This window comes from Rutilus rutilus (genome assembly GCF_951802725.1).
Source record: "Rutilus rutilus genome assembly, chromosome: 4".
Classification (NCBI taxonomy): domain Eukaryota; kingdom Metazoa; phylum Chordata; class Actinopteri; order Cypriniformes; family Leuciscidae; genus Rutilus; species Rutilus rutilus.
The window spans coordinates 20,489,694-20,504,252 of NC_140212.1; the positions used below are offsets into that span (position 1 = coordinate 20,489,694).

At 39.7% G+C, this 14,559-nt stretch overlaps 1 protein-coding gene across 5 annotated transcripts in view; it reads left to right on the forward strand.

Annotated features, from left to right (window-relative positions):
* The window catches only part of gramd4a (GRAM domain containing 4a), a 64,102-nt gene that overhangs the window by 2,813 nt on the left and 46,730 nt on the right, over positions 1-14,559 (forward strand). For 3 of the 5 annotated variants that reach the window (XR_014627021.1, XM_084406421.1, XM_084406422.1), the window contains exons 2-3: positions 2,463-2,670; positions 13,163-13,271. Coding sequence is in view for 4 of the 5 variants with exons in the window: in XM_084406421.1 (XP_084262547.1) it covers positions 2,463-2,670; positions 13,163-13,271 (317 nt within the window). In the remaining variant the exon portion in view is untranslated. Of the gene's footprint in view, positions 1-2,462; positions 2,671-12,859; positions 13,072-13,162; positions 13,272-14,559 lie in introns of those variants that run through there. The other 2 variants (XM_084406423.1, XM_084406424.1) reach the window with 1 other exon arrangement.

Consider the following 14,559-nt stretch of genomic DNA (forward strand, 5'->3'; position numbering starts at 1 on the left):
CACTGAGACAAAAATGCATTTGCCCACCTATCTAAATGTAGGAAAGAAGGTGAATAAGCCCTATTTCAAAAAACGGTGGAGTGTTCCTTTAATAAAATAATCTAAATCACTGAAGTCAATCGATCCATTGAGTACTTGATTTGTTGATTCATCTTTGGATTAATTGATCCATAGACTCAATGACCTATTGAGTCACTGATTCAAATCAACTGAATCCTTAAAATCAGCTGAATCATTGATCTTTTGAATCATTGATGAATTCAACTTTTGATTAACTGATCCATGGGTTTAGTAATTATTTGAACCATTGAATCACCCATTTAGATTTATTCATTTTCAGATTCAGCTGTTTTCTCAAGCAATGATCAGTGTAAAGCAGGATTCCTGCACTGAGAGTAGGCAGCACCTGTGGCTTTGAACTCTGAGAATGACTAATGCACAAATAAAGAAGTATATTTTGTGTGTGTGTGTGTTATGCAGCATATATTTGATCTTGAATGAACTGAATTTAATCTCTGTCTCACATATATGAATGTCCTCTGATATTGAAAGTCATGGTGTTTGTCCAGTGCTCTCAATGGTGTTCAGATAGAAGTAATTTAGATAACCTTGGTGGTGGATATTCATGCAGAGAATAGAGATGTGGGCAGTGTAGAGATCTGTGGGTGGACACATTTACTTCCGCCTTGTGTACTTGATTCGAGGCTTCTGCAGCTCTCACAGCATGCCGAATCACAATAACAGCCAAATATAATTTCATAATAATAAGCACCGAGAGCTCTCAAAGCAATCCCTGTTCTATAATGCAGTTCCTGAGAGGGACGGTTACAATTGAATCTCCTGTCCCCATTGTTTTATTGTCTCTCATGGCTGGATATAATCAGCATGACATTATCTTCTCTACATAATACCTTTTTATTCTTATCTTGTCATTTTAACTTGTAAATATTAGCTTAAATTGTAAGTGGTAGAGCAAAAAGTGTTGAAATGCTGTTATAATTGACTCGCCCTCAAGTTCATATTCAACACCTTTATGACTTGCTTCAATGGAAATTTTTTTTATTCATTTACTTAAGCTGACGGTTTTATCCAAAGCGACTTGACAATTCAACACAGTACATTATATTTATACACAATTACCAAGATTATTAGGAATCAGGCTAGAGCAGAGGTGAAATGGAGGAAAGAAGAAGAAATATATTTTTAAGGTTGTGGAGTGAAGCCATTTGTCCTCTATAATGGTTGAAACTATTACATTATGATGGGTTTTTTTAAACCGTTTCAAAAAGGTAGTGACATTGCCAAATCAGTTCTGTGGGAAATCCACATATGGCACTTTCTCCACTGTATTTTAAACAAAATAACTTTGGTCAGTGATTCTTGCTCAAGGCAGGAAAAGCCCGTTTTCAACCTGTTGTGATCATTAGAGATTTCCTCTTGCCGTTGGTCTTCAGAACAAAACAGAGGATTAATACCCTTTCGTGTTAAAAGGTCAGCCTTAGAGACTACTGAGAATATTCATTCACGTGTTTTTGTGAAAGTCCTGAGGACATAAGCACGTGTGTCAGAGAGGTGACTTCTGGGTAAAGGAGATTCACGTTTAATCAAGGGTTGTGTTATTAATGAAATCAAAACAGTGTAGTGGCTTGCATCCATTAGTTTGTATCCTACATATTCATTATAAAAGCTTCAGGTTGTTAATTATTTAATCGGCTCATTAATGTCAAGTGAATAAAACATTGCTGTTGAATAAATACATGGTTATGTTATGATGGCGTATGATTTTTAATAGTTCTTTCTTTCTTTCTTTTTTTTTTAGTTGCTTCAGAGTGTTTAACTTTTGATAGAGGATGGTCCTGATTTAAATCCTGAAATCAAATGAACACTACACGGTACTAAAACTTTTGTCAGTCGACCAAGTTGACATGAGCATCAGCCAATGCCAGTAATCTCAAATGAGCCACGAATTGGCTAATGAATGGGATTGGATGATATACATCGGCCTGTCAGTACTATTGACTTACTGTGATAAAGCCACTTTGCTTCTTCATTATGTGGAAGTGAGCTTTCCAGGGGGTTGGCAGCGTAACACGTGTTCTTTTTTAAGGCCAATTCACACCGCACAGACAAACACCAACCAACAAATTGGCAGTTGGATTTAGTATGTTATGAAAAATAACTGTCATGTTCACACTACCCCAACAGACACCAACAAACACTGATTGAACATGGTCAGTCAGGTGAAAACAAACTCTTGACCAACGCCAACAGACGCCGACAGGGGTAACACGCTGACCAGACAAAACCCGACAAACGTGTTCGTTGGTGTTTGTCTAAGCGGTGTGAATTGGCCTTAAAATGTAACTATTCATTCTCCTGTGTGAGTTCTTACTTTGAAAGTTCCCTGTAAAGTTTTGTACCTTTTGTCCTTAATACTTTGTCATACTTTTTTGACTCTGCAGGGCTGCCATACACAATGTTAAGGTAAAGCCTAAAGCAGCTGTGTTGAACATGCTAAAGCGGCTGGACAAAATAAGATTCCGCGGTCCAAAGCGAGATGACTTCATGGATCTACCCGAGTCCCCTACGGGGTCAGACACTGAATGTAGTGATGACATGCTACTGAGACCTCGACCTTCAATGCGAGACAATGATGAGCAAAGAGACCCTGTAAGTACTGTAATTACAGATGTTCTGCAACTTTGTTAAGTATAGGGGCTTTTGCACCGAAGGAACCTTTTCATAGTTCCTAAAACTATCGGCGAAAGTACCTGGATTTTGGCATGTTCGCACCGCAGGAACTAGGAATGAATGATAGACGTTGTTCGTGGACAGCCAAAGAAGACCATAGGCAGGCATAATGCAAATGTGTTACCGCGTTACGTTTGCAGGTCACGGAAGTGAGACTGGAATTCCTGACGACTTGTTTAGGCGGTTCAGAGTCGAGTCTTTCTTTTGGGAGACTATAACTTTATTTGTCGTGCACTTACGACTTTACAACTTTGCAAACCGTTTCACAGACAGCTATATTACAAACTCCATGAAAGCTACTATAATAGCGACTATAAGTAGCGACTAGTTTATTTTCCTCTATGAGACTATGCAAACCGGATTCAACTGGGTGGTGTAGCTGTATTTCGCACCGGAGGAACCTTTTCATAGTTCCTAGAACTATTGGCGAAAGTACCCGGATTTTGGTGTGTTCCCACCGCAGGAACTAGGAATGATTTTAGTTCTAGGAACACCTTTTGGAGGAACTAATTTAGCTCCTACTTCAGAGTAGGGTCTAAACCAGCACTATCTGAACTACCAGTGACGTTAGTGTTCGCTGATTGGCCGAACTCACGCAAAACAATGGCACCTGCTACAGCAACACTAGACATTAACCACACGGCATACGCTAATACCTTTTCATATACTGTCTACTTTCAATGTATAACAGTTCTATCTAATCGCGTATTAGACAGATCGAAAACGAATGAACTCAGGCTCTGTCGTTCTCATCGCTTTCAAAATAAAGGTCTGCCACGCCGTCAAAATAAAAGTCACAACAAAAAGCGCGGCTCACGTCACTTCAGAGTTCCTACTGGCGGTGTGAACGCAACCAGGAAAATGTTCCTAAGGGAACCACCCTGGTGGCTAGTTCCTATAACTAAGTTCCTAGAACTACCCGGTGCGAAAGCCCCTTATGAGGTAATCGTTTAGGAATTTCTGAATGTTAGTTATGTAATACATGTATTATAGAAGGTCCGTTGCAAAACCTAGTGAGCCTTCCTAGGCATCATATGTTTGCTTCCAACACAAAGTGTAGGGAGCAACATTATGCTGCCTTCTAAGGTAACGTTTGGTCGAATGACTTGGACTTGGGTTCTCATTTTGGGCCCTCAGTTTAGCTCTTTGCTGAGCCAACACTGTTCAAATGTCAGTTACCAAATATTCTATACCACAAAATGTCAGAGGAAAACTGTGAAAGCTTAATTTGCCAATTGTATCCTTTAGAGAGAAGGCATTCCCTGAACACATTGCGACGATGATTAATATAATTCATTCAGCATTGAAAAGTATCAATAAAAATGCACTGTTTTACCTGTTAAAAGTTGGAAAATGTCAGCATGCTGATGGTAAATTGAAATCAATTGTGAGTTAAGTCTGTCCACAGGGCTCTTTGTGTGGCATGTGGTGTTGTTGCCTATGTAGAGCTTTTTAAATAATTTGAAGATTGATGGCTGCTAGAATGTTGCGTTAAAGGACGTGCACAAATTTCAAACACATTGTTTTGTATGAGAACGTAGGTGCAGTTCCTTTAAATCAGTTTTCTCTATTCAGATTGTGCTTGTGATGAATCTCTTTTAGAGTCCGACCTTTTCACATTAACTTATTCTTTATCTTCCTTCCATAATGTTGTAAATATCTCTGTTGTCTCATCGCCTGGTTAAACTGCAGTTGATATGCAGGAAGCAAGAAATGCAGTCCTCGGTCTGTCATCCTGCAGCCAAATGATGCTTTAATGCACTTCACTATCCTGTTAAAACCAGACTCTGCTGCTTCAGTCTGGTACCTTTTCATTTCACAGATGGTTTATGGAAGAATTCCTTGCCGTAATCGCGTTAGAGATGTTTTCTGAGAGGTTTATGGTCATAGCTGTGTAATTTGGTGTTCTGATTATTTTGAGGCTTTCCCCTCAATGATGGAGCCTCAGATTAGTCATGGTGTTGCATAAGTGTCTCACAATAGAGCCAACCTCCTCTGCTTCCATCTGCAACATTAGAGTGTGCTTTTTAAATGTAAACTGAAATGTTGTCGGGTGACAGTCATGTGGGTTTTTTTTCTCTCTCTAGGATGCTGTAGAGCATCTTTCTCTATGGGAAGGTTCGAAAACCCACCCAGTTGCCCACCCAGGCAATAGTTTCAGGGATCTTTGAGTGCTCCAAATAGTATACGGCTAAACTATCCATCCATTCTCCCAACAGCTTGTTCTAAATAGGGTCACATGAGTCCTGGCGCTTATCCTAGCATCTCGGGGCACCTTGAATAGATGGCCAGTCCATCGCAGGGCTGCGCACATACCGGCAATTTAGTCTCTTCAGCTCACCTATCCTGCCTGTCTTTAGATTGTGGGAGAAACCGAAGCACCCAGAATAAACCCAAACCAACAAAGGGAGAACATAGAACACTCCACATAGAAAGGCCTCTTGGCTCAAGTGGGAGCAGCAAAACTGGATATTACATTTTCACGAAAAGCGATGCTGATCCATGCCAAACTCGTAGCTATGTTGTTAGGGTGTTGTGTGTGTGTGTGGTCATCAGGTTGTTGATATGTGGTTGGTAAGGTTTGTTTATTTCTGCATCACTATAAGGGCTTGACATTAACACCAGCCAACCCGTCAAATGCAGGTGGATTTCAGCGGTGGTTTGTAACGCAGTCACAATTTTCGATTCTCGAATAGATACAGGATACCAGCTGCGCTTTCTCGTTCTGTCATCTCTCCGACAGTTGACACACGAACCCGCCTCCTCTTACTCACTCATTTAATTTGCTCTGGATGAATATTGTTGGTGTTACAGGGCTTGAATTTTGCCATGGGATTTGGAACTTTGGAAAACCACTTGCCACAGTGGCTAGTGAGCAAAAATGTTCATTTCAAGCCCTGATCACTATCATATATTCTAGTCACTATGATGTTTATATTTACCTTTGGACACACAAATGTGTCTCTTAGGAATGAGTCCTAAAACTTGGAAATAAGATAGCATTTTTGCAAATTCAGTGAGTTTTTGGTTAAATGACTGAAATAACACAGCTCAGGATAATTTGTACATTTTCAAGTGGTCAGATGGTTCTCTGGTACATTGAACTCATCACACCAAACATGTAAACTCATCTACTTACTAGTCTGCTTTTACATTCTTGATATCTTAATATTTAATGACACATTCAAAATATTCTAACTCAAACTTTCCAACTTGTAGAATTGAAATAAAGACTGAAAGGTTAATCGGAAGTTTAGTGGTGGTGACATTAAAGTCATGCATCCGTGGTGTAGTTTGTTTATAGCCTAACAATAGCTTTTTACCTCAGGCAATTGCATTTAGGCTTCATAAAAATAGTGTTAATTTGTGAATATCATCTTGATGAACAAAATGTGTATGAATCATACACTTTTGTTGGTTACAGAGTGCATTTTCTGCTTTCAATTGAAAAATCCCATTGGCTTTTTGTTGAGGAAACCAGGATAATGTTAACTTTGGGGTTGGCCTGCAGAAAGAGTTCAGTCAATTTTTCTGTTGAATGATGCAAACAAACAACTATTATGTATTTCTGTGCGTATTAGAGTATTGAGTCATTAGCTTAGCAACATGCTAGCATCAGACTCCTCAAACAAGCTCAAGAGTGTTTTAAAAACAGTCAGTTATAATACTATCAGTTAAGATACTGCTGTAAATTGGCAAGACACCAAGTAGACGCTGAGACATGTCACTAGGGTGTGGAATGAAATAATTACTTTGCTGTTTCATCGCCTTCTCATCATGGATCTAGGCCATGAGCACCCTGATGAAAAATCTAGCATTACTGGTCACCAGCATAAGCTATGTTTTGTTTTTCAGTATGAAATAAGTACTATAAGACCTAAGACCTTGGGTGGAAACTGATTACTTGAGGGAAAAAAAAGTTCTTCAGGGAAAGACTAAATACAACCTTAAAAAAACTTTTTAGCCAACATAGCGAAACTAACGTGGCATTTTCGTGTCTTTTATATCTTACTATTGTTGCAAATATTGACTATTGATGTACTTAGTGAAACCATAGCATCAAGCTTCTAGACACAACAAAAAAACTGTACTGGTAATAACAACAATATAGCGTATCAGCATTATTTACAGTTGACAGTGGAGAAACGGTGTGGACATCAGGCGTAATCGGCCACGGACATTATGAGGCAAGAGTCACGTCTTGTTATCCTCTAAAGCTGAAATCCTATCAAACCAGCACATATGGTCACGAGTTTAAATCCCAAGTGCGCTAACTGATTTAAGGTTTGGGTTAAGGGAGTGGTATTTAATTCTGGGAGTGACCCATGCGCTTGATGTGAACTGTAAAATCGCATGAGATTTTTAAAACCCTGTTGGGAGTGTTTAACTCTGCTTCGGGACTGGATTCTGTCCCTGATCCATCTTAGTTTCGACTATTTGTTGGCATTAGGACATTTTTCTAAGGCAATAAATGATGCAAGTTTTACAACAGTGGTGTTTTTTTATTGGTTGCCCATGGAATGACTTGCACGCATTGATTTTATTCTTAGACTCTCATATCTCACATACTGTAAAATCCATATTGATGAAAAGGGATGGTGAAAACTTCTGAAAATATTGTTTAACTGTTGGAATTAACATGATTCAGTGCTTATTTATTCATTTTAAAATATATGTATTTTAAAGATTTGTTATAAAACGTGTTCAGATTACAGTTTAGCATGTTAGTGTAAAAGGATGAATTATTATTATTGTCTAATTGATCAGACAGTTTACGTCTAACATACTTGTGAAAAAAATCCTATAGGCTTACACTGAGAGACTCTTGCCCGTATCTAGGCACCAAAATATCATAGAGGTAAGAAACAAACACCCAGAACGTCTCACCCACCATGTTGTTATGATCACTTGACCTACCAGCGTCGGTTGCGTTGCTTAACTTCCTCTACCGGGGACTTTTCGCCTACTGTTTTTATCTGTATTCGGGTGTACTACTTTTTTGGCGCACTGTTTTTCACATATATAGTATGGGAAGTATTTGATTTCAGATGCAGCGTTGGTGTATCCATCCATAACTTTTATGCAATATTTAGATTTTTTTATAAAAATATGTGGTTGCCTATATTCTTTCCCCCCCTTCTTAATCTAGTTCTATAGTAAAGTTGTCAAAAAGTACTGACTTCGATACCAAGTCGGTACTGAAATTAAAAAATGTGACAATACCAGCATTTCCCTGTAGCATTTTGAGCGCTGTTGAACGGATTCTTAAACTTCTCTGAGTCTGATTGGCTATTGTTTTGATGGGCTCAACATATATGTCTGTGATTGGCTACAATGATTAACAATGACTTCTTTGACGCTCTTCACCAAACGCTTACACAGATACACACGGGAGCGTTTAAAAGGAGGCGTCTATCAGCGGATCCCTAATATATCCATTGATAGACGGATCCGCTTATAGACGCCGCTTTCAGACGCTCCCGTGTGTATCTGTGTAAGCGATCGGTGAAGAGCGTCAATGTTTTTGAAGCACTGATCATTGTAGCCAATCACAGACATACACTCACCTAAAGGATTATTAGGAACACCTGTTCAATTTCTCATTAATGCAATTATCTAATCAACCAATCACATGGCAGTTGCTTCAATGCATTTAGGGGTGTGGTCCTGGTCAAGACAATCTCCTGAACTCCAAACTGAATGTCAGAATGGGAAAGAAAGGTGATTTAAGCAATTTTGAGCGTGGCATGGTTGTTGGTGCCAGACGGGCCGGTCTGAGTATTTCACAATCTGCTCAGTTACTGGGATTTTCACGCACAACCATTTCTAGAGTTTACAAAGAATGGTGTGAAAAGGGAAAAACATCCAGTATGCGGCAGTCCTGTGGGTGAAAATGCCTTGTTGATGCTAGAGGTCAGAGGAGAATGGGCCGACTGATTCAAGCTGATAGAAGAGCAACTTTGACTGAAATAACCACTCGTTACAACCGAGGTATGCAGCAAAGCATTTGTGAAGCCACAACACGCACAACCTTAAGGCGGATGGGCTACAACAGCAGAAGACCCCACCGAGTACCACTCATCTCCACTACAAATAGGAAAAAGAGGCTACAATTTGCACAAGCTCACCAAAATTGGACAGTTGAAGACTGGAAAAATGTTGCCTGGTCTGATGAGTCTCGATTTGTGTTGAGACATTCAGATGGTAGAGTCAGAATTTGGCGTAAACAGAATGAGAACATGGATCCATCATGCCTTGTTACCACTGTGCAGGCTGGTGGTGGTGGTGTAATGGTGTGGGGGATGTTTTGTTGGCACACTTTAGGCCCCTTAGTGCCAATTGGGCATCGTTTAAATGCCACGGCCTACCTGAGCATTGTTTCTGACCATGTCCATCCCTTTATGACCACCATGTACCCATCCTCTGATGGCTACTTCCAGCAGGATAATGCACCATGTCACAAAGCTCGAATCATTTCAAATTGGTTTCTTGAACATGACAATTAGTTCACTGTACTAAAATGGCCCCTGCAGTCACCAGATCTCAACCCAATAGAGCATCTTTGGGATGTGGTGGAACGGGAGCTTCGTGCCCTGGATGTGCATCCCACAAATCTCCATCAACTGCAAGATGCTATCCTATCAATATGGGCCAACATTTCTAAAGAATGCTTTCAGCACCTTGTTGAATCAATGCCACGTAGAATTAAGGCAGTTCTGAAGGCGAAAGGGGGTCAAACACAGTATTAGTATGGTGTTCCTAATAATCCTTTAGGTGAGTGTATACTGTACAGGTATGTTGAGCGTGTGAACACAATGGCCAATCAGAGGTGTTTAAAAATCCGTTCAACAGCGCTAAAAATGCTAGAGGGAAATGCTGGTATCGGCAAAAAAAATTACATTTCAGTACCGACTTGGTACCGAAGTCGGTACTTTTGACAACTCTACTCTCTAGTTGTTCTGCTGCTGTTTTGGGAATGCTTCCATGATACCCTAAAGCATCTTTAGCTTGTCCAAGGCTAAGCTTTTCAAAAGGCTTGTATAATTCAAAATGATAGTGTGATGGTTCCCACAGAGCTTGAGCTCTCTCCAACATAATGGTGTTTAGGCAATAAAACATTCTGAGGAGCTAAATATCGATATACCCCTGCAATGGCTTTCAGGAAGCATGTAACCTGCTGACCAGTCTTACCACTGTGTTTGCATATGTTTGCATTGGAAATTCCCTGCATCACGGGCAACTTTAGTGTTGAATGCAACAGCCTGCTAACAGAGATTGTAACCAGTGGTGATGTGAGGTTTAGACAGCATTGAGGAGTGAGTCATCGCTCACATGCGGGTCGAAATAGCTCTGCCGCACACATACAAACACAGATACACATGGAGCCAGCACAACTCTCGCCTGATAGTGTAGTAATCTGTGTAGTTTAGAATGTGTCGTCGCAGCACTTTTTTACTATTTGATTCATGCGCTAATGACTCCCTGAAGGCCGAGGGTAATGAGATCACTTTTTCACACAAGCAGGGGTTTGATTGACTTTGAATACCCAGTTTATGAGAGCTAGTCTCCTACTGGAAATTGCCTCTGCTGATGACCCTTCTAACATCTTCTGTCTCAGGACACTTTGTTTTGTGTCAAAGAGGTGCAAGATTCAGGTTAGCTAATAGGGTTTGGAATAGAGAACCTATGGTAAATTGGAGTATGTTACATTGTTGTCACATAATGTTTGACTTTACATGCACAAGAGTCAGAATTTATCAATGTTTCGATTAGTATCGAGTCATTTAAACACTCAGTCTGATTGCCAGATTACTTTTAAGACAATATTTTGATTCCCCAAAGTCTGAATCCCATCCCTGGAATGTGTTGCATATAAACAATTGATTCATAATTGAATTCCCAACTCTTTCCATTTTGTGGTTATGTTGTCAGGCATTTTGACAGGCATACAGTCTACTGTATAACCAAAAACAGAATCACAATAAGTTAAATGGAATCTAGATTGTATCCAAATTCGTCACATTGCTTATGATTCATATTCCTATTAGTTGGTCCAAATATTTTGATGAAACATAGTAGAACATAGTAGATGTTTTGCTAAGTTGTTTGGAGGGCTTTTAACTCTTTCCTCGCCATTGGCGGAAATTTCCGGCTTTCCGTGTTTTCACTGTTATATGATAGGGGATGCTATGACACATCTTCTGAAAGAGTACTGAATCTCCTGATCAAAACACATGCGAAGAAGATGCAGAAACAAGCGATAACATATGTAATCATATGCATATGTAAAATAATGCCATTATCAACATAAAACAGCATTTAAATCAAAACTGTCCAATGTTACTGAATGAAATGTTGACCCAGGAAGTTGGTTAGGACTGTGAAGCATTAGGGGTGTTGATGGACTCGATCTACTCTCTTTGATCATTGTTCTGAATCAGATCTATATATATACAGTGCTATGCATAAGTTTAGACACCCATGCTAAAGTTGACTAAAAAGAGGAATAAAAAATCATCTTTTGGAAATTGAACTTAATGCCTTAATTAAAAAAAATAGGAAAAATCCAACCTTTAAGGACACCAATGTTCTTTGTGAATGAATAATGTATTGTAAATAAATAAATGTTCTTCCTTAAAATACAGGGTGCATACAGTAAGTTTGGACACCCCTATGTTAAATTCCCATAGAGGCAGGCAGATTTTTATTTTTAAAGGCCAGTTACTTCATGGATCCAGGATACTATGCATCCTGATAAAGTTTCCTTGGCCTTTGGAATTATAATAGCCCCACATCATCACATAGCCTTCACCATACCTAGAGATTGGCATGGTTTTATTTCAGTTAGCCTAATAGCTAGTTTGATTTGCATTGAGAGATGATCTTATGGAAAGTACCCCATGCCAATCTCTAGGTATGGTGAAGGCTATGTGATGATGTGCGGCTATTATAATTCCAAAGGCCAAGGGAACTTTATCAGGATGCATAGTATCCTGGATCCATGAAGTAACTGGCCTTTAAAAATAAAAATCTGCCTGCCTCTATGGGAATTTAACATGGGGTTGTCCAAACTTATGCACCCTGTATTTTAAAGAAGAACATTTATTTATTTACGATACATTATTCATTCACAAAGAAAATTGGTGTCCTTAAAGGTTGGATTTTTCCTAATTTTTTAAATTAAGGCATTGAGTTCAATTTCCAAAAGATGATTTTTTATTCCTCTTTTTATTCAACTTTAGCATGGGTGTCTAAACTTATGCATAGCACTGTATATTGCAAGCTTAGATATTCATACCAACAAATAGTTTGGGGGCCATGAAATTTTGGGGGAAATGATCAAAAACACTGGGTGTGGCTTTGCAACTTAAAAAAAAAAAAAAAACGCTGGCAGGTAAAGAGTTAAAAGTGTAAATTTTTTCTCTCTCTTTTTAACATCACTGTTAAACGTAGGGTAGGCAATTTGTTTTATAAACACTTTTTGTTATACTGGTTGAAACTCTCTTTGCATCCTGATAGCAATCAATAATAGAAGTGGTCTAAATATTCAAACATGTACATGTATCTTGTGTGGAAGTCTCAGGACCATGTTTGTCAAATGTCCTACAATGTCCTACCTGCCTGTCAACATATGTGTTTTTTCATACCTTCGAGTAGTATCGTGTTTCATGAACATCTTATGCTTTCAAAGCTAGCTTGCTATTGCTAGCCACCTTGTTGCCCACCCTACCTTTAAGGATAGTCACTAGCGAATAGCATTTTTGTGATGCCATCAGCCAGTCAGCTGTCAGAATTTGCTTGCATCAAAACCTGTAGCCAGAACTAAGTGCCCATCACAAAATCCATTCTTGGCTACCTTTTTGCTTGAACGTTTCTTTGTGCAAACTAATGAGAATGATTTCCCGAGGTCTCTTTCATCCTCTTAATTTCGCTCTCCCTTTCTCTTCCCAAACGCACGCGTGTGTGTGTGTGTCAGTGAAGATAGCATGCCTGCTCTGTCAGTCGCATTGGCCTCTTAAAGAGACACCTCTGCTTTTCTGCTGTGTATCTGCAGTGCCGCCCTCTTTCCTAATCTCTCACTCACCTACTTTCTCTGCCTCTCTCTCTCACACTCACTGCGGTTCGTCTTTCTGCAGATCTAGCGTTCCTTCGGCCTGTGTTTGTGTGTGTGTAGGGCGGAATGGAGTCAGAAGCAGGTTCATGTTGTGCTATCAGTGAGTCAGAATTGTACAGTCCACATTTGTCATTGAGACCAGCCTTCAGTTTGAGGCTTATCTAACTAAAACAGGAGGAAGACACCATATAGAGGACTAGTATTCTGTAAGTTACCACTCTGAGAGACTAGCTTTTTGTGTGTGTGTGGGATGTATCACATCCATGTCTGTCAGTGACACTCTCTGTTTCTTTCTAGGCTGGTTTGGGGACTTTGTCTGTCATGCAAGACCTGAGGAGCGAATCAGAACGTCTCAATGAGGTCAAGGGTCATTTGGAAATTGCCTTACTGGAGAAACACTTCCTACGTGAGTACTTGATGAAGAATGTCTCCTTGTATTCTATGTATGAAAAGCAAAATAAAAAGTTGGGATTGCCCTATATGTACAGTATGTGCATGGTGTTTCATTCATACCTACAGGTTATGCAATATATGTGCATTGTATACTACTTTGTAATTTACAAAATATTTCAGTATCTGACCCAAATGACAGTGTGATGCTATTCAGCTGCATATGAGATATGAGATGCTAGAAGTAGGGTGACCAAAATGTAGTCCTGAAATTTGGAGCTTTGTCCCGTGTGCTGCAAGACGTAAGCAGTGTCCTGCATTTAAGTGTCTGTATTATTTTATTTTTCCTTCCCTGAAATTACAATCCCTATAAGAAATACAATAAGAAATATAATACAAAAAAATGCAATTGTCATTTTAAAAAATCCATTTGTATAGCCGTCATGTTGTAGCTAGAGCGGGAAAATAGCCAACCAATGCATTCGTAGAGTGGGATTTTTCCGCTGAAGATATAAGGGGCTTTCGCACTGAGTACAAGGAACTTAGTTTTAGGAACTAGCCACCAGGGTGGTTCCCCGAGAACTAATGGTTCCCCTAGGAACGTATTCCGAGTTACGTTCGCCCGCCAGGAAGAACTCTGAAGTGACGTAAGCCGCACTTGTTGTTGTGACTTTTATTTTGACGGCGCTGAGAACACCAGAGCCTGAGCATATAGTGCTCACATTCTCCGTGTTCATTAGTTTATGATCTGTCTAACAGTCCTGTCTAATACGCGATGAGATAGAACTGTTATACATAGAAAGTAGACAGTTTATGAAAAGGTATTAGCGTATGCCGTGTGGTTAATGTCCCGTGTTGCTAGCTGAGCAGAAATACATAATCATGTTTGGCTTGGTCCCCTCAAAGTTGCGTTGGATTTTCTCCTCAGCGTAAAGGTTAAGAGGCTCATCTATCACTGTTTTCCATGTTCGTAGAGTCAGTTTGTGGAGTAAATATATAGGCTATAATCTGTGTGTTTACACAGCTTTTTTTTAAATGGCGGGTGCCAGTGTTTCACGTGCGTTCGGCCAATCAGCGTACACTAACGTCACTGGTAGATCCTATAGTGCTGGTTTAGACCCTACTCTAAATTAGTTCCTCCAAAAGGTGTTCCTGGAACTAAAATCATTCCTAGTTCCTGCGGTGCGAACACGCCAAAATCCGGGTACTTTCGCCAATAGTTCTAGGAACTATGAAAAGGTTCCTCCAGTGCGAAATACAGCTACACCAGCCAGTTGAATCCGGTTTGCATAGTCTCATAGAGG